Here is a 20,568-nt window from a genome sequence, read left to right as displayed (position 1 = left end):
GTATGTATGGAGGGAAGAAAGGGAGTGGGAGAAGATCAGACTCCTATCATAACTGGGAAGACAGCTAACAGACCCTCTTGGTCTTCTTGGTATGTGAGGACAGGTGAAAAACACTTTGTTGGCTTTTGTAAATGTTTTCAACTTTTTTTGTTTAGAAGTGCTGTCATTACCTTCTTGCCATCAACAGCTATAGATAGATCCAGTAAAGATTAGAAGAAACTATTGTTTCGGAGGTCACTGCTACTGTTTTCACACCGGTTGAGAACCTGACTCTCGGAGTCCTTGAAATATTACCATAGACCATAGCCAAATAACCAGTTATCCTGGTATTTAAAGGTGGTGTCAGATATGGAGTCCTGGCCAGCGGCATGGGAGAAATAGGAGTGCTCTTTCTATGAATGTGTCCTTGCTGATAAGCCCACCCACGCTAGGGCAGTGAGCTCTAATTCAGAGCCTCTTAAACGTTACAGGGTCTTTCTCCTGGGAATTTGCCATGGGATGTGATTGTAGGAGAACTCTTAGTGTGAAAAACACCACCTATTTAGTCAAATGGGCAGTGTTGTGTAGAGTGGTGCTTAAAACACTGGATCACTGATGTATGATGGCTTTTCAACTCATTCCTGTGGCCTGGTGGTAGGCAGGTGCCAGCTGTGCAATTATCCTCTGAAGTATGTGCTTGTACAGAGAAGTATATTATGGGAGAACGGATCTGAAATCCAACCTGGAGAGAGGAGAGGTGTTGAGCAGTGTGTTTCAGCAAAGGAATTAGGTATATTGTCTGTATCAAAAAACCTGAGGGAGCAAGGAGCAGCCAGGCCCTGTTGATGTTCATATTACGCAAAAGCTTAGTCCTAAGTGCATCTTGGGACTGCTTTTGTGGACTTGCACTTTGCAGGATCAAGCTCTTCCTAAGTAAGGAAGTAAATAAGTGGCATAGGTGTACAATAGCTGATTGTTGTCCACTTAATCCTCTTCAGAAAGTGGTGTAGCCCCAAAACCCGGGGAACCAGAAAACTCTGTGCCCTCGAGAACAAGGCGCCTTCTTCCCCAACTCCCACCCAGCGATAAATCAGACAGCCCCACGCCCACGGTCCTGGTTTGCCAGGAGTCCTATTCTGAGGTCACCAAGAGAACCATCGTGAAGGACCACTGCGCGGAAGCCTATGGAGATCCCAGCAGCCGCCTCTTCATCCAAGAAGACTTGGATCCGGATAGCCTCAGTGATGCCAGCAGATCTGACGATGGCTTCAGCATGGAAAAAGGCAAGAAATATAAAGAGAACAATAAAATGCCAGAGCAGATGGGGGAAGGCAATAGATCAGAGAGCCGTCAGCCAGGAGCCTCACGGATCTCACATGTGAGAGCTGTGAGTGAGCCAGTTTCTACTTCATTCTACATTGGTGATGACAGCAATGATGTGGGAGTTCCCTCCAAGCTCTCTCTGAGCATGTCCCATACTCAAGCAGACAAAGATGTCAAGGATCAGGAGTTTTCCTTCAAGTGTGCTGGCACACCAGTTGCTGGAAAGCCACCGGTCAAAGATGTTAGCGCTTATATAAATGCGGCTGGAAAAGTTGTTATTTCCCTTCATCAGAGTCTTCCTCAAGATCAAGAAAACGTGTCAGGAAAGGAAACAGCATCTTTTGTTAGACAGGAAAGTTTTACCAAAGATAAATCAAGCAGCAGTGTTCCTCAAAATAAACTCCCACATATTTCAAGTCACCCTCTGCTTAAAGATTTAGAGGCTGTTCGATCAAGTCATATGGACTTCAGTCAGGAGACTCATCTTCTTCTTAAGGACACTGAAACTGCCTTGGCAGCCTTGGAAGCCAAATTGCTTAGTCAAAGCCAACAGCTGGAGCCCTCAGAAACTGCTGGTCAGCTGGAGGACTCCTTGTCAGGGGACTCAGACGTAGACACTGCCAGCACGGTCAGCTTGGTGAGCGGCAAGAACGTCCCGACGAGCGCCCCGAAACGCAAAGCGGTCGCAAGCTTGCAGAAGGAGAAATCCTCCTCCACACCTTCCATCCAGGACCAGTGTGGGCAGCCCAGCGCTCGGGACAGGCTGACGGAGAAGCGGAAAACGCAGGCGCCAGAAGCATCAAACCGTGTGGAGGCCACCAAACGCTTCCAGATGAAGCGAAGCGCTGGGACTCGAGGGTCTCTCGACTTCACGGATGACGAGCGAAATTCGAGCTTGCCCTACTTGTCCGTCCCTGACGCGGTCGTGTCTGACCAAGAGCACTCGGTAACCCGGCCGGTTCCCAGAAGGAAACCTTACGCTCAGGCCACCAAGGAGGACCAGAGCAAAACGACCTCCAATGTGCAGAAAATCCAGCAGGTTCTCACCCGCTCCAACAGTTTATCCACCCCGCGGCCCACACGGGCCTCGAAGCTGCGCCGTGCGCGGCTCGGAGATGCTTCGGACAATGAATGTGTCGATGCTGAGAAAACGGCCTCCAACCCTGACGCCACCGCTCAGGGCCCCAAGCAGCCCACGGAGACAAAGAAGCTCTCCCGGCTGGACATCCTCGCCATGCCAAGGAAAAGGGCAGGTTCATTTACAGTGCCCAGTGACTCCGAGACAGCGCAGTCGAGGACGGGTTTCTCGGGCCGCAGTGTGGATTCCTATCGGAAGACAGGTGTCTCCGAGGTCAGAGCCGCGGCGAGGAAAACAGCAGCTGCTGCTGCTGCCAAGCAGCCTTTCAGCAGGACCCGTTCAAGCAGTGTCAAGTACTCCTCCTCATCTAGTAAGTGCTCTTGCTTTACGTTTCTCCCACATTCCCCTCTTTCTGACTTGCAGGCTGCACATGGTTGCCAAGGATTGGTACCTCAGTAGTACAGGAGCTGCACTGGTGAGTACAGGAGTCTGCATTAATTAGCAGCACGGATGTTGAGATTTCCTCTGGGTTTGGAGACAGCAGAGCATCTCTCATACCCAGTGAGATGATATTGTGGTGCTGTCTGTGAGGATGTCGCAAATAGCTACTTTTTTTTTCCTCCAGTGACTTTGTTTCTTGAACAACCAGCTGCCATTTGACCATGGCATGTTGGCCATTTTTTTTTGTTAAAAACATAAAATTTAATGGCTACAATTCTACATGGAATTCTGTTCTGTTCCTGTTTTTCTTTAATTTCTAAGATTCAAAGTTTGCTTCCCAGAGAGCTATTGTTATGGTGTTGGTGACAGCTGATGTCCAAGGTGGCAGGTTTGAAGGCGTCTGAAACAGAAGAACAAGAAATAAATGTCCCTGTGTTATGAAAGCTGTTCCCTTGTTCTTCCTGTAAATATGAACATGGGGCTGGACACTGTACGTTGATTGCCCCAAGAAATTCTCACTTCTGTGTGTTTTCACTCACTTTTGCCATAGGTAAGGCAGGTGTGCAGTCCTGTTTTCCATGAGGCAGAGGTTTGGGGTCTTATCTTACCCTGTAGCTGAGCACTCAACAAACCCTTACAATATCAACATTTGCCATACTGAAATCAGCCTTTAATTAAGAGGTGGTCCCAATTCAGATGACAACTCCAGAATGGTAATTGTTAGTGGGAGATTGTCCCCGACAACTTTGGTCTAAGTTCCAGGTCTATACCTGTAGTCTTTAACCTACCATGGATGTGGCAAAGCAGATCTGTTTGCTTAGTTTTTAGGAATGATGGGTAGCCAAAGGGACAGGAAGAACCCCTTTGGCTGGATTTCTGAGTCCTTTTGAGAGGGATGCTATTTTCAGCAGTTCTGTAATTTTGTAAGGTGTCTTGGAGTTCTTGATATGTCCTTTAATATATTTTCATACAGCTGAAGTAATTATCCTTCTTGCATTATTCATTTTTATTGCATGCTAAAAATGTTATTTGCTGCTTGTTTTGATTGGGGTTGTTTTAGTGCATCCAGCTTCCCCTTTAATTGTAATGATTTTTTTCTTACACGTTTGTATATGCATGTAAATCAGAATGTGATTAAGCTAAAAGAGTATGTGCAGTCTCTTCTCTTGCCTTTTTTGAGATGATGCTATTATTAACTTCTTGTTAAACAATAACAAATTTAAAGCAAAATAATGTGGTCAGAGTTTTCCAAACAGGAGGCACTCTTTGCACTCCCTCTGCCTTTGGACCACAGACTTCAAATCATTTGGAGAAAAATGATAAGTGTTGGCCAGTTCTCTATTCAAATGAATTGGTTTTTGATTTCCAGAGCTCTGTAGCAGCATGCTAACACCTTTCCTTGTCTGTAGTTGCAGCAGATGATGCTAATCCCTCCGCTGAATTAGTTACTCTTAAAATACTAACCTCCTAATTCCTTGATAGGATTGTGGACCTTGTGCAAGCTCTAAGTGCACACTAGTGTGTGTTTCGTGCTTCACTGTGCTTACTGTTGTGTGATGCATGTTCCTATAGTAATGCTGTTGTAGATATAGTGAATCAACACCTAGAACTCCCTTCCTGGAACAAAAGTGAAATGTTGATAAATTGGACTATTGCACTGTGCCATCAAGACATTTTTTTTAGCATGGTACAACAGCCCTTGAAAGCAGTGAGCATCAAGCCTTGGTGGTAAGGAGGCAGATGTGGCTGACTTATTCCAGGAGTTCTTTAAGTGTTTAGCTAACCACAGTAGTTCCCAGCTCTCCCAGTGGGAGAAAGTTAATCTTGCTAGTGGAGAAACAGCATGAACTATCTGGCCATGAGACAAGAAATGCCAGTATCTTGTTGGGCCACCTGAAGTCACTTCCTGTGAAATGCACAGATAACATCAGAGTAATCCAGGTTACCAATTCTGAAAGCTAAGGGCCTGTCCCCCCTGCTCCTCTGTGTACACAATTTGTTTACTCAGTGTAATTTAAATGATACTGAGGGAGCTGATTCTGATTTTCCCTTGGCATACAGTGATGGAAAATCAGTCTTTCCATTTTAAAATTGCTGTTCAGTGACAGGGTGACCTCTTGATTCTAAAACTGCATTTTTTAAAAAAAGATCCAACTCTGCTAAATTTATTTTTTCTGTATCTATATAAATTTATTCTAATCCAAGGCATTTTTATAGCTGTAGGTAAGATAGCAATGTCCAGGAATACTTCTTTCACTCTACAGCAATCTCTAGTTTCTACCTGCATCTTATATGCTAAATTTGTTGGGTTTGTTTGTATGATCTGTGATGCTGCCTTAATTCACTTGCAGTTTATCAGTGTTACAATAGTCTTGGTAACACATTGAAGCTTTTAGACGTTGCAATTTTTAAATAACTCTGCTGGTTCTGTGTTAGGTGGGTCTTCGTTCTCCAGGGAAAGATAGTAGGGAATGAAGCGGTATTGGTGTAGCAGAGAGTGTAGCAAGGCAGCAAACACTGGGGGCCCAGTTTTCAAATAAGGACACCTTGATACTTCCCAATCAAGGAGGGACCTGGGTGTCTACAGATCTGCAGAACTGGTTGGGATAAGTGTGCAGCTTCCACTTGGCTCCAAGGGTTGGAGCCAGTCCTGACTGTGTGAACACTCTTGTAGAGTCATTAATGGCGAATTGCGAGGCAGGAGGTGAATACGGGGGTGTGGACTCCTGCAAATAACACCAAGCACCACAGTCTACTCTTCACTCAAAAACCCCTCCTTCTGCTTGTACTTGCAGCTAATTGGAAAGGTGTCTTCAGGCTTGAAAATTGGGCTTTCTTTAGACAAGGACTTCTGTGGGACTATGAGGAGTCTGAAATGTGTGCTACTTATACAAAGAGCTTCTGTGCATGGAAAGCCAAGTTTGTGGTAATAATTTACTACACTGGAGTCATTAACAGAGTCATTTTGATTTTCCATTGGCATTTCCCACTCTAAATTTGTATAATGAATGGGAGCCATACAGGGGCTCAACACAGAAATAAGCTAGGAGAATGTACTGTTTAAACTTAAAATCTGCACAGAAACTCTCCTTTCCTTGTGCTCTTGGGCTAGTTTTGTGTTACCTTTTTGCCCTTTTGTAGTTACTCTTTACTACTGTCCTTGGTCTGAAACCAATTCATTTTTTATAAGCATCAAGGCGGAGACCACAGGGTTCAGATTACACTTCTACTTCGGAGGAGGAATATGGCTCAAATCACAGCTCCCCTAAACACAAATGCTCCCATACTTCAACAGCCACACAAACACCGAGGATGCGTGGCTCTGGGCTGGGCAAGCAGAAGCACAACAGCAGAGAAACAGATGATGACGAAGATTTTGATGACCACCCTGACCCCTACAACTTCATGGCACAAACAGCAGAGATAGCAGAAATAGCCAGGTGAGGTGGGGCTTTATGTGTTGACCCATGTGTTGAAAATAGGTTGAGTTTTCTTTGGTGTTCAAAACAAACCCAGGTGTGGAGGTAGAAGGAGAGGCTCTCTCCTGTTTGTGTACCCCCATCTTCTTTACATCTGAACATCAACTTGTTCAGACTTGGGAGGTTTCCATAAACCTTTGCAGCCTGGGCTAGGATGTGCTGGTTGTACCTTCTCTCTAGTAAATGTCAGAGTGCAAGGCATTGTATCTTGGTTTGTTTCTTGTTTAAGCTGTGGGAAGTCTGTCAGAAGATCTAACTGTTTATACCTGCTTATCTCTGCTTTCTGCTGGAAGTCACGGTGTGGTTGGTGTGAACTGTCCTAATTCTCTGCAGAGGAAGTCAAATGGGTTAGCAAAGGCTGAATATGTAAACTGTTGTAGCTGCTTTGCCTGAAGCTGGTGAGGGAGCAGTAAGTAATCGCTGCAGGGCAGAAACCTCTTTGCTTAACACAACTGAATCCAAATCTGTCTAGACCTTGTATATAAATGAGTCGTTGCTTAGCTTGCTGTCCCTGGATACGGGACTGACTGTGTACTGGTGGTCCAGCGGTTGCCTGGAGGACCTCAGCAGTAAAGCAAATAGATTCCTTTTTTTAAACAGTGGCATTTGAGGTTTGACATCTCTAATATGCAACTGTGTTATGCCAGCTTTCCAGAAATACTGGTCTTCCATTGTGCTGGCCATACTTGAAATACTTTTGACTGAGGAAGCTGTCTTCTGTCTGCTCTTGGCCAGCATCTCCACGTCACCCTCAGCGCTGCCGCAATGACCTCAAAAGGGCTTTTCTTGCCTGAAAATTGCTGTCAAGCTGCTAGAAAGTGTGTCAGCCTTCCAACCAGGCTGCATTACCTGTGCTGCACGAAGCGTGTGTGTGTGGGAGATGCCGGCTTCCCTCCCACCAGCGTTCCCAGTGCCGGAGAGCTCCGGCTCGCGGCAGCTATAAATAAATGGTTGCGTCAGACTTGTCTGGCGCTGCACGTTGCAGGGCTCGGTCACAGAGTCTGCTTGGTAATTGCAGTTCTGATTTCCCTTGCTGCTCCCGAATTAACTGGGAGGGGTTTGGAGGAGTCAGAGAGAGTTAAAAGGGAAAATGCTACTTGTTTACAGTAAGTGAATCACATAATGGAAGTGTTCCATTGCAGGTCTATCCACACCAGCACAGAGAGGGGGTACCTTAGGCACGGAAGCTCAAACTGGTTTCTATTAGTTTGATTATGCGTTTTCTTTCCAAGGAAATGTTTTGATTAACTGACAGTTTTATCACATTGCTTGTTTTCCTAGTGGGCCCCTTCCAATTCAGAATATTATGTGATTCTATGATAAGGTTTTGGTTTTTTTTAATTTAAAGAAGAAAGTGTCTTTCAGATGAAGCTGACTAGCTGCAAGATTATTTTTTTCTCTTGAAAGTTTTCTTTTAAAATTACCACAACAGCTGCTTCTGGTCTGAAGGGTTTTCTTAAAGCTCTGCTATCAACAATCCAGAGACTTAGAAATTGTTTTTGAGATCTAGAGCAGGTAGAACAAATTGCTACCATTACTGAGTGTTAATTGGACACCTGTCAAGGGCCTTGAAGTTCCAAGACATGGTTTCTGAAAACCAGATCCCTCTAAGGTATGCTGTGCTTACCCTGGTAATCCCTCAGCTCTTCTGGAGAATGTGGAGGCATATTGTGATTTTTCAGTCTATAGATCACCAGGAAGAAGGAAAGCAAATTTGAGATTTTATTCTTTAAGTAAAAAAGAAGAAACTTTTTTCCCACTGTATGGACTTTTTAATGGAAAAAAAAAGAACTCCCAAGAGGAAAAATTAACTGTATTCTATTTGGAAAAAAAAAAAATTAAAAAATGGAAGGAAAAAGAAGGCAATAGAGTGGATAGGTGGGGGGAGAGCAATAACATAAAACTTCTTTATAGATTGTCTCCAATACTTTCTAGTAGGGTGTAGTCACAAGAATTTGCTTTATATCAAATATCTACTTTAAAGCTGGGTTCAGGAGAAGAGCAGATTTATTTTATACACAGATAGTGTTTCTCAGCACCCTGCCAAGCACCCCAAAATGCCCTGCTTTCCGTAGCCTCTGCAGAGGTCATCGTTCCCACAAACCTTTTGTGGCTCCTCTTTTTATATTTTGCAAATACGTGTCGTGTTGCATCACATGTCCTAATGGTTCTGCTTCACTGCCTGTGCTTTAGGCTCAGCCAGACCTTGGTGAAGGATGTGGCCATCCTGGCTCGAGAGATTCACGATGTTGCTGGAGATGGGGACTCACAGAGCTCGTCGGGGACGGGACCAAGCACCTCCCTCAGCTCTGTGCCCAACACTCCTGCTTCCACCATATCAGCAAGAGAAGAGGTAAGATCCCAAATGACAGAAATCGCTGCCTCTGAATTCTAGTAAGTACGTACGTGGGGCATGGTTGTGGTGGGAGACCAGGGCAGCATCCCCAGTTGCTGCAGCATTGAAAAACCCTCATCACCCATCCTCCTGAAAAACACCACCAGAAAGATTGACTGCAGCCTGTTTAGGGTCCTCTTTATTTTGTCCTCTGTGCCACAGCCAGCCTTGCAAGGGGTGGGAATCATATTGTTTTCTAAGGCTCTCAAGGCTTCCAGTCGGACTTTGGTTGCTGAAATTTGCATCTGAGGAACAGGATGGAGGGCATGTGTTGTGCTGCTGTGCAGGGAGCCAGAGCCTTCCTCTGTGTTTCAGACAAGGCACTGATGATGTGCTGTGGATGCATGCTCCGTGTCAGCTGTGTGTTTTGTACCTCTGCTGTGTCCTTTCTGCCAGGACTGTTGAAATGCTGTGCAGGTGTTGTTCGGATCCCTTCCCTCCATCTGTGTATTGGTGGGTGAGGGCAGGGACTCCACTCTCCGGTCAGGGAGCTGGGCAGTAGCTTGGGAAGTTCTGTCCACCAGCTCTTCAGTGAAGCTGTGGCTTCCTCCCAGACTGGGAGGCACAGTTTGTCTGCACTGGGCTGGGGAGGAGAGAGGCAATTTCTTAATTTGGTTCAGCAGTGCTGCAGCGCAGGGACCAGCTCAGCTCACATTTGGCTGCCAGGTCACCAGAGTCCAGCTGCTAAAGTGAAATTCTTTGCTACTGTTTAAATCCAAATTCCCTCTTGTCTACCAGCAGCATGGGCTTAAAAAAATACAGATGGTCCTCTTGGCCTTCTGTTGTGAGGTTTGCAGACCCATCCTAAGCAGGGTTCAAAGCTCAAGAACAAACCTGTTATTCTACCAAGAGAGTCCTTGGCGGCCCTGGGACCGTGCTCTGAGATAAAGTGTTACATTACTTTGTTTCCTTGGAAGTGCCACGCCTGCAAAACTGCCTTCTGTGTTGTTCTTTTCGAGCAGTAAAGGTGACAAATCTACCGTACTCCTGACTTGCAGATGAAACGTTTTGCTTGCAAAAAGCAAGCCCCCTCTTGCTTCCAGAAAAGCAGGGAAGGAAAAGCAACGTACCCACTTTTTTTGTGAAGTGCCACTGAAGGGTACAACCATATGTCAGCTCAGGCACAGGGATGTGTCCCTAGCCACTAGAGGAAGTCACCTGCAAAACACAGTGTTTCTGCTTTGTGCAAAATGATGGGCTACAAAGTGCGTGCTTGTGATGCTGAATGGCAGAATCACAAATCCAGGATTGCTTGGATCTGGGTGAACTGAGGGTTCCCTCACTGGCTTTGCAGTGCTGCCATGTGGGACATGCCAGTCAGTCCCTCATAATGGTGAGGAGAGCAGATGTAGGCCTGTGTTGTGCTGTAGGGAATACTCCCAGCAGTACCCACTGCTAGAGCAGGTTTTGAGGTCTTACAGTGACATAAAGGACAAAGAATCACTGGTGGTAGCCTTTGAAGACAGATCGGGAGCTACAACCTTTGGTGTGTTCAGGTAGCAGTAGCTAAAAACACTTCAAAGGGTTTCTAATGAGACTCACTCCAAATAGGATTGGACTGCACCATGATTTCAGCAGGACCAGCAGCTGGGAGGCCATTTGAGTTACACCCAAAATGCCCCAGTGTGTAAGCTTTGCTGCCTTATGTTAGTGATAGCCAGGAACAGGTTAAATCAGCAGGACTGTCTGCTGCCAATACTGGGATTTGGAGCTGGATTCCTGAATAGCTTGGGATCCTGAGTGGTGCAGCTTGGGGGTCATGTTATGAATGGGAGCAATATAAACTGGTGTGGGTTTAATAAATAGACTTCTCATCTTTGGAACTAGACCAAAATCAGCAGACCTGCTTCCCACAGTCTAAAAGTGGTGCTGAATCTGTGCTAAAATGATTATTTTGGCTTAATGCAGGGAAGTTGTTAGGAAATATCTGAGAATTAGTGTGTGTGATGTGAAGCACTTTGAATTTTGTGAGTTTTTATTAAATAGCTTTATATTAAATATTCTAGGAAAGGACATAGTGATGAGAATAGCTACTATGGTTATAATAGTATATAGTTACATAATTATATATAACTATATATTTCAATTATAACTATATAATAGTTATAATTGAAACATTAAAAAGAAGTATGTGAATAAGAAGAGTTTGCTGTGTGTGATGGTCTCCTATCCTGCTCTGTCTCATGCAGTATGCCATTCTGCTAGCTCTTGATTTTCTACTACTAAATATTTATACCTATTCCAATAAAGAGGGAAGAAATGCAGGAAAAATAAGCACTGATACTGGAATCACTTTTGAGTGTTTAATGCTGTATCAGAAGCTTCACTTCAGACCAGTGTGTGGCACGGCATCTCTCAGCCTCAAATGAACTGCTTTTTAAATTACTTTTATTAAGAAGCTTGGTTAAAGATTAAAATCATGAGTGTCCTCTTAAAAGTTAAGTTGGAGGCTTAGATTTCAACTTTATTCTTCATGTTCTGTCTTTTCAGGTCCAGTGTTGGCTTGGATGTTTGCCAGGGAGGTTTTTGGTTTCCCCAGTGCATGTTTGGGGTGTTCTTGTTTGTTTTTGTAGCCTCAGCTGTATAGTTTATAACAACCTAGATTCTTGGCATACAGAGCTGAATACTACTACAAATTAATCAAAAAAACCAAACAAGCCCAAGCAGAACCAAAAAAAAAAAGAAAAAAAGGAGTTCAGGAAGGGTGAAACCTTCATGATTCCTGTTTACCAAAGCTATGGGTTGTTTGTGAAGCCTTGGCTTGTGGGTGTGTAGGTTTTACAGGACCCAGTTTTCTGCAGAGCTGAGCCATCAAACTGAACTCAGCTGCTGTGAATGTAGTCAAGTTGGGTCATCCCAAATCACCCACCAATTCTGCACATTTTAGCCCTTATTAAAATCCTTTTGGTTGTTTTTCTTTAAAGTTGATAATGATACAGGAAAAACTAAAAAGCCAATTATGTTTCGTTAAGTTGTTGTTTAACGTACTCAGTGTGAGTGTTGGTATGGCAAGAGGAAGTGCTTACTGGTGTGACAGAACAGAAAGCATGAGAAGAAACCAGGTCATGTCCAAAAATCTCCTGGTGATGGTGGAGCAGGTGCTGCCCTTACCATGTTTTCAGCTGGTTGTGCTGAGGACTGTTCCTGTAGAAACCTCATTCCCTTCTGACACTGTTTCACTGCTGCAAGCAGCCTAACTTCCTGTTTCTACTTCAAAAAGAAAAGCTTATTAGCTAAACATTTTGGCTGCTGTGCCCCTGCACCATAATATCTCATACCTTCTGGCTGTGTATAACCCGAGTGCTGCTGTGTACAGTGTGGGGAGCCTGGACCTTGGATGGCACGTGGTTTCCTCACCAGAGCTGTGTGCTCTGCCAACCAGAGAGCCTCCTGGACTGTAAGTCTGGCCCTTTCTCTGTGCTCAGAGGGCTCTGGGTTTTACTCAGCACAGCCCATTTTGAAGCAATTGGGGATCTGCCTGAGACCACCTCTGCAGAACTGGTTGGTGACCAGGACCTCCTTGGGCTTCAGTGCATGACAGGGGTGGGCACCGAGTGCTGGCCCTCAGGAATGCGCTTTTGGGAATGTCAACCCAAAATAACCCCAAACCACGTGTTCTCTTTGATACTTGCTGTCACAGTCATTCACTAGCATTGACCTCTTTGTTTCTGTTTTAACACAGATTGCTCGTAGATCTTTTCGGCTGGCATATCCATCTCAGGTGCACTTTCCATCCCATTATTTTTGTATCTCTGTCTTGTCACTGTTATTTTCTTCCCCTTGTTTTAGAGTTTTTGTCAGTAAACCAAACAGGAGTAGCTGTCTTGTCTTTTCTGTTCTTCCTGTTAATTATGTGCATTATAAGTGGGTTTGTATTGCTTTTTCATCTCTTTCATGTGTTACTAAATGGTTTCTGATTAATTTTAGTGTTAGTCTCTAATGTTGCATTGAGATATTAAAACACAAGATATGGGAAAACAGGGCCTTTTTGAATATTAGCTAAATTCAAAAAAGACAAAGATGTACTTTTCAAATATGTGCTCAAGACTCAAAATTATAAAGTAGAATATCCCTGCAGAGTTTTGTGGTATGACTCCAGTGGGTAGACACTTGCAGGATTGGGGTCTAGTAATTTGCTTACGAGCCCATACCTGTCTGAACAAGACCTAAATGACTCAGTGTACCTCTTGGGCTTGCCTGAAAAATCTGCAATACCTGCAGTGAGTCTCTGTGAGCTTCCTTTCCCTACTAATTCTTAATGACTCGTTACTCATTGTTTCCAAGTTGGTGCAGCACATTCCAGAAGCAAGTCTGAACTACCAGAAAGTGCCTCCGGGATCAGCGGAACTGAAGGACTTTGACCAAAATATGAACGATAATAGAGAAGAGGATCCCTCAAGAAAAACAAGGGCAAGAAACCGTGAGGAGGCAGGACACCTTTTTCTTTACTTTGTATATGGCATTGCTTTAAGCTGCTGTTTGTATACTTGCTCTTTCTGCCAAAGGAGGCTACTCAAAAAAAAAAAAAAACAAACCCTCACTGCTCAAGAGCCCTTACTTGTGGGTATAGAAACAATATTTAAAAAGATAATAAAAAGAGAAACAGAAGGGCGACTGTGGGTTGAGCCACTAGTGCTGGTCCTATCCTGTGTCTGACTTGAAGCAATCCCTCACTCTCCTGTAGAGAGGTGCCAAGGCTGGATAGAAGGTGCAGGTTCAGAGTACCCCCAGCTGATGTGGGCTTTGCTGGCAGAAGACTGGAGGCTCTGGTGAGCCACAGGACTTGAATATTTGGGGTTTGGTGGGTTTGTGTTTTGTTGTTTTTAGTTAAGCAGAATGTTACATGGTGGCTTGAACTCATGTAAATCACATTAGACAGTTTCAGTGAGACTGCTTGTGTGGCTTCTCGTGTTGGTTGGTGTTTTTTTTGGTTTTTTGGAGGGGAGGTATCTGTGAGGCTTGGAAAGTCTTAAGTGTTTTTCTTTCACAACTGCTTAAATAGTTATGTTACTGCAGACAACTGTCTCTCTGTCTCTAGAAAATAAAGTCTGAATGAGTTAGTATTAACCTTTTTGCCAAACTGCTGCAACAAAGCTGCATATCATCTTAATCTCCCTTGAACTTGAGGTATCATCAACACAGATGATGATGTTTCAGTGAAGATCATTTACTGTACAAAAAAATCCAGTTTTGTAATACGCCACTTCTGCTAAAAGTTCTCTGATTTGTCCTCACATTTTAGGTAATCTTCGACAATCTGATGTTGAACCCTGTGTCCCAGTTATCACATACAATACGTGAAAATACAGAAAACCTAGCTGAAAAAATGAAGTAAGTAACTTTTTGTCCCTGGCCTGAAATGGTGACTTGCTAGTGAGTTTGTTGATTTGCTGCTTGTGGAACATACTGCATTGTTGTCTTGGAAAGTTTTGTTATCAAGATGCAGGGACTCCAGATGTAGGAAACTCTCTTTGTGTAGTGGACCTGGGGTAGTATGATTATTTGCTCTCTCTCATCCGTTTGGCCTTTGGAATTGTAATGCTGGATTTGTAATGCCTGTTGATGCCTTAACTTTGAAATGTTGCCTGTGCAAAGATACAGCGAAAAATTGGTGAATTGTTTCCTCTTTCCTTCTCTGTACCAAGGCTCTGTAAAAACCTGCAGATCACCAAGCTTATGAAATCTTTTCAAAGTTTGTTGTTGCTTCAGAAGACATCAATTAGGACAGGACTTTGGATTGTTCCTAAATCAGCTGAAAGGGCCTTTGTCCGGTTGCTAATCCACTAATCTCTTTTGTTGCAACATCTTGTGATAATTAAATCTTTTAAACAAGGAGCTTTTGGATGGCCGTTTTAAGACCTGCTCCACTTTTTATGGTACAGGATTCTGTTTCAAAACTCAGAAAGGACTTGGGAGGAGATGGAGGCCAAAATCAATTCAGAAAATGAAGTGCCAATTCTGAAGACCTCAAACAAGGTAAGACCATGCAGAGAAGGGAAATACTGAAGACTTTCATCCATGAAAGCTTTGTAAGAAACCAAAACATCAACCTCTGGCCCTTCTCAAATCCATTTCTGAAATTTATGGTTCATTTTTGTGTGTTGAACTGCTGGGCTTTGTTAGTCTTTAAGGTGTGACAAAGTGAGTTCCTTCAGCTGTTGTGTTTCACCAGACTCTTTCCCTGTTCGTTTGAGATTCATCCTCAGAGACCCAGTTCCTTAACAAATGCTGAAGTTCAGGGTCATTAGGCCTCATTTAAACATTTACCAAAAGATATCCTACCATGTGGTTGCCACAGCTTCAGACAGGTGTTTCTTTTGAATGTTTGTTTTCTTCACCTGTAACAATTTGATATTAGGGCAGTAAAAATTCACCTCAGGCTGAATTCACTCAGGTGATTCAGCCTCAGGGTAGTGTTTATATTCTCATGACCTTTAATTGTCCTTGATGGAGATTGGCAGTAAGGATTTAAGTACAGTAGTGGACCCAGAAAATATGATTAATGCTAAGCAACCTTGTGCAAGACCTTGGTAGTTCAGTGCTACAGCAGTGTAAATGTGGCCAAATGCTTTGTCTGATCTAGGAGTTGAGTTTACAAATATCTTTATATATTTAATATTAAGGAGGAGCCTTTATACAGTTAACCTGGCTAGCATTTCATATCTAAAAACCACTGTGGCTGTGAACTGGGTGGTGTTGTAGCACTTGGTGACATGATGCAGAGCAGGGTTCCCTGTGCACTGACCAAAGGCACAGCTTTGTCATGTCTGTTAAACAAGGTTGGGGCTGACTTTGAATCTCCTTAATCAGATAAGGCAGAAGGAGTAAGACTTAGATTCCTCTGTCAGTTGAGTACTTTGTTGCTTAATTTTCCATTCTGATTCTTTTGTTTTTAGGAAATCAGTTCTATCCTGAAGGAGCTCAGGCGAGTTCAAAAACAGCTTGAAGGTTGGTCATCTAAAATGTTCCTTTTGTCTCTCAAATGCCAGTAAAGTTGCACAAAATAAAATAATGTGACCTGATTTTCCAGTAAAAGCTGGCAAAGGATGCAGAAGTTTAGTTTGTTAGCACAGTGCTTCCTGATGAGTGAATATGGAATGAACAGTAGATTTATCTTGTGCTGGCAATTTTTAAGAATATTAATGACTTTTGAAATGTGGACCCTGTTGCTGTGGAAGTGCTTTGTTTGTGATAATTAGCATATTCCCATAAAATAAATTGGCACAGGTCTGTTCTGATGAAGTAATATTTAGCAGCTCTTTAAGCCAGTAAGCTGTGCTACACTTTTTGGACTTGAATTTTGCACACAGAGCTCTACAGTAGGAAAAGCAACACAAGCTCTTGCATCATCTGAAAGTTTAATAAAGACATAAGAACATCCAGGTGTCATTTTAGGCTCCTGCTAAAAGCTTGTCATTTGGCTGCTGTAGTTTGCCTTTTCCAATTTAACCAGAAAGTTTGGGTGAGGTTTTGCTTGTTAAAGCTGTTTGGGCCTGAAGGTACTAATGAGGAAAATAACATGATTAAATGAAGAAAAGTACTACCTGCAGTTCTTGCTGCCTTTAAAATGAATGCAGCCTTCTGTTTGGAAACCTTGCTGAGTGCTGCTAATATGTCTGTGTATGTCTCTTTCTTTTTTTTTTCCCCAGTCATAAACGCTATCGTTGACCCTACTGGAAACTTGGATATAGTTGCCAGTAACAAAGCATCTTCTGCTGCTAAACAATCTACAGCCACTAAAGTCAGGACTGCTAACAATTCTGGGTCCACACTGGAGACTTTGTCCCCAGCACAGATGAGAAACTACACTCAGAAATCGAACTGTGGGTCTTCTAGCTTGCAAGATTCGAATTTCATTCCAGATGGAGAGAAATACGTGATCTGATACAATATTTTGTATTGCTGTCATATTGTAATCTACTGTCGCATTAGTATTGTGTATGAGTGGTTTGTGGACAGTTTGTGTGGAGCAGTTGTTTAGATTGCAAACACGTTGCACAAAAAAGAAAAATCTATGCTGTGAGGGTGAATGGAAAGTCTGTGTATGCCTTTTAAACAAGACTAGCACTGTGGAGCAGCACACATTCAGCATAGAGGCAAACTGATTTTTACAAAATTACTCACTCTTCCAGTGTGCCATAAGAAGACAGGCTTTGCATATTTTCCATTCAGTACTGCCGAGGCTAAAGTGTTCTTGCATTGGCCTGTTGATAATTATTCAGTTGTAATGAGGCGCAATTTAAGAAAAAAAAAAGAAAGAAAAAAAGGCACCTTTTTTTGGTACTATATTTGTTTGGGGTTTATTTGTTTGAGGGGTTTTTTTAAGTGTACAAGCGAAGCATTACAACTCTGTTGGAATCAGTGTGCAAATCCAACAGAACGATCGTGCAATAAATATCATGAGTTTCTGAGAGAAACTCTTACTGCAGTTGTGTAAGAATTCATTTCCAGCAGTCATAAAAAGGCAACCACACTGAAGTTGTGCATCCCTTTTTTCAGTCCAAAAACCAAAACAAGACAGAACGACCCTTTGTTTCTCTCTTGGGACAGTTAGTAAAGGTACGAATGTAAAGATGACTAATACAGTTACTATTTTTGATGACATTTCAGACCCAAAGTTTGGGGTGGGTACAAAAAGTTAGATTTTACAGTTCAGCTTGCCAAATTTTCATGATTTCGGTACAAATGTTGTCTTTAAGCTGCTTTTTTTTTTTTTTTTTTTTAATTTAAGGATAGAGTTTTTTACAATGAGCTACAAATACTCTTGGCTGGGCCAAAGATTAAGATGTTTGCAATTAGCTAATTTCAAGGAAAAACATCTGTTCCAATGGGTCATGAAACAAATTTAATTGCACAGTTGCTGTGAACTAGTGTGTTCACCTGACAGCACTGAAAAAATAATGGCTTCAATGTAGCTCCATCTTTATGGCTAGTTCTGTTATGAATTTATTTCAATGCAAAAGTGCTTGCAAAGAACACCATTCCGTTGTGTTCTTCAGAAACTATTCAGCAGTGTCGAGCACTTGGTACGTTTGGGATTTTTGTCTGGATTCAATTTTTGGTCTGTTATAATCCCAAAAACACTGAGGATTGTGCGCAGTTGCACTGAGCAATTTCTTATTTTAAAAAAGTTGGGGTTTGTATTCTGTCTTTGTATATTTAACTGCAAAACACTAAGCAATTTTTGTTGCTCTAAGAACAAAAGTTTTGTTTTTGAGGGGATCTCTTCCAAATGTGTTTGCTCCCAGTTTTTTCTGTCTTGTATCGATTCCTTTTTCATTCTTCCAGGTCAATAAACAGTAATCAGGTAAAGAAATTCTTTTGTAGCTGTGGAGGATACATTTACAGGGAAAGGTGAGCAGATGAGTTCCACTTTGCCCTCATACAGTATGTAGTTTAACCAGTGAAAATGGTTTCCCAAGCTTGATTGCGTCTTGTGTGCTGACTTTATATTTTGGGGTGAGTAGTGGATTCCTTAGTTAGCTTCAGTAGTTACCCGAGCTTTTCTGCGGGAATGTTGTAACAGTGGGAACCTGTTAAAATAATTTAAATAAATAGGGATGCTCACAAAGTGTTTAACCTTACTAGTGAAGACCGTGATTGCTTTCCTGGTGCAGCCAGCGGGAGCTTTCCATCGATTTCAGCAGAGACAGGGTTGGTCCCAAAAATGGGAGTATGCCAACAGGCCATTAGTTTCTTTTTGAGCATGCAAGATACTGGCTGGTAAATAATAGGTGCAAATATCCTTCTGAGATCTCCAGTAGGTTATAAGACTCATCTGCTTGTGTGGAAATGCTCTTCCATGAGGAAATCTGGATTTCACGTAGATGAATGCAGAATAGAAAAAGAATTTGCCCTTGATGTTGTTCTGCCTGTAATATACGCACTAACTGAATGTGTTAATTCAGTCGTTTATTCTGATCTGTCTTTTCTTGAAATACCTGACTGTGTCCTTGGTGAATATCATAAGTGGTGGTATTGTTCCTGACATATGAGACACAATTTTTCAAGCCCTTCTTAGTTAGGGTTTGAACTGACCAGGTGCTACCCCAACTCACTAGGAGTTGAAGGACCTTCACATATAAGGTGTTGCTCTTAGTTTCAGTTTTGCTGTAGAGACAAGTGAATTATTAAGACATCTATCATCATTTGTTATTTCCACATCTTCATGCCTACGTGCTGGTGGATTCTGTTTCTCTACAACGTGCCCTTGATGGGACTTCTGTTTACTTTGACTTGAAAATTGCTTGATTCTTCTTTGATTCATGAACACATCAGGGAGGGGTTTTCTTCCTTGGTTGCTCTGTTCTGAACTTGAGAGCAAGCCCACAGACACCTTGCATCAATTAAATCAACCTGTAAAATGTGGTACCTCTTCAAGTAATAAGGATGCAACAATCAGTGTCTGTTGATAATTTGGAAATGTGTGTGTGAAGGTGGGAAGGATGCACAGCTTGATTTGTTTTATTTGTGACTCAGCCAAACTATAAAATGCTTCTGTGTCCTGACACAGTGCTCATCCTTGGATCTTTGCAGTTAAAGTGGTTTTGCTAGTCAAGGATGAATCGCGACATATTTTTTCTTGTATTCACCGCTTCTGAAGTACTCCCATTGCACTTGTCTGCTCCAGATAAGCCAAAGAGCTATCCAGTCCTCTGCTGATTGTTCATTCTTACAAGCAGTACTGTATGCAACCATGGAAACTTGCCTGTGTGACTCCAGCGTGAACCCAGCTGATATGTCGTGGTGTATCTGGGTGGCCCAGGATCGGTGCACGAAATTCCCGTTGGCTTCCACGAGCTGTGGATGGGCCTTGCACTGAGCTTGGCGGGGGTGACGCTGACCTGTGGGACACTCTCACACCATTCTGCTTTCATGTGTTTTGTGTCTGACTAAAGAAATGTAATGGAGGGTGGGATTTTCAGAGTCTTAGGGAAACAAGTTCTCGGGTTCTTTTGGGTTTCCCTATGCTTTTGGGTGCCCTGAGCACCTTTCAAAATCCCAGCCCTCAGCTCTTCCACTATACTTGAAGACCGTGGTCTGAGTTTGATGCTTTCAGATGTAAAATCCTGTTATTCTGTTTTGATGGCGTGAATGTAAATTCCTGCAAGGATGTGTACGAGCTCTGTGAGCGAGGACGTGGCTGTGTCTGCAGTCATGGCATGTCGTGGTCGTGCTCCAGGAGAAAAGGACGTCTGCATCATCTTTGAGTATTTTAGTAAAGGTACAACTAGTGGAATGTTTACATACAGCCTACTGATGAAAAAGGAGACAGAAGAAAAAAAAAAAGAAAAAAGAGATGAAAAAGTGTAAAGTATTTGAGTGCAAGACTCTGCTAGTTTTTTCTTGTTTTGCAGATCGCACTAGCTATTTTTGAAGTTGGTAAATGTGTATAACTTTTGCAAAGACCAGACAGAACTACCTGTTCACTTTTGATGTGCCCCGTGCTGAATTGTGCCTATTTCACTCTCTGCTGTTGTTTATGCTGCTGATTCTGCTGTTCTCAACTGTTCACTGGATCATTCCATTTGCATGCAACACAAATGCAAGCTGAGCTGTCTGAGAGTAAAGCTGAAACACATTTGTATAACTTGAGTCAATTAATGACTTTCTGTTTTCCACACCCTCTTGAAATGCTGTGTATAATTTTGATTTGTTTCTCCTGCCCTGATTTCTTTCTGCTTTTGGTTTGTTTTCTTTTTTTTTCTTTTTTTTTTTTTTTGAATGGTAATTTATTTTTGTTTGGATTATAGGCAGTATCTGTACATTTTGTTTCAAGGTGATATTGTGGATGTCTAAAAAAAACAAATTGTTATTTTATATAATTTTATCATAAAGTTGCTCTAATAAATCATTCTTTTATCATGTGACAA

General features: G+C 42.6%; 1 protein-coding gene across 5 annotated transcripts in view; it reads left to right on the top strand.

Annotated features, from left to right (window-relative positions):
• Window positions 1-20,568, top strand: part of CEP170B (centrosomal protein 170B) — a 58,120-nt gene extending 37,552 nt beyond the window's left edge. For 3 of the 5 annotated variants that reach the window (XM_050336859.1, XM_050336856.1, XM_050336857.1), the window contains 9 exons: window positions 978-2,750; window positions 6,012-6,261; window positions 8,494-8,653; window positions 12,378-12,416; window positions 12,980-13,123; window positions 13,938-14,026; window positions 14,578-14,671; window positions 15,592-15,643; window positions 16,345-20,568. In XM_050336859.1, coding sequence (XP_050192816.1) covers window positions 978-2,750; window positions 6,012-6,261; window positions 8,494-8,653; window positions 12,378-12,416; window positions 12,980-13,123; window positions 13,938-14,026; window positions 14,578-14,671; window positions 15,592-15,643; window positions 16,345-16,580 — 2,837 coding nt within the window. In that variant the 3' untranslated portion in view covers window positions 16,581-20,568. The remainder of the gene's footprint in view (window positions 1-977; window positions 2,751-6,011; window positions 6,262-8,493; window positions 8,654-12,377; window positions 12,417-12,979; window positions 13,124-13,937; window positions 14,027-14,577; window positions 14,672-15,591; window positions 15,644-16,344) is intronic. The other 2 variants (XM_050336860.1, XM_050336858.1) reach the window with 1 other exon arrangement.

This window comes from Myiozetetes cayanensis, unplaced genomic scaffold (assembly GCF_022539395.1).
Source record: "Myiozetetes cayanensis isolate MyiCay16 unplaced genomic scaffold, myiCay2020 scf6-25, whole genome shotgun sequence".
Lineage (NCBI taxonomy): Eukaryota > Metazoa > Chordata > Aves > Passeriformes > Tyrannidae > Myiozetetes > Myiozetetes cayanensis.
This window is presented reverse-complemented; position numbering and strand designations above follow the sequence as displayed.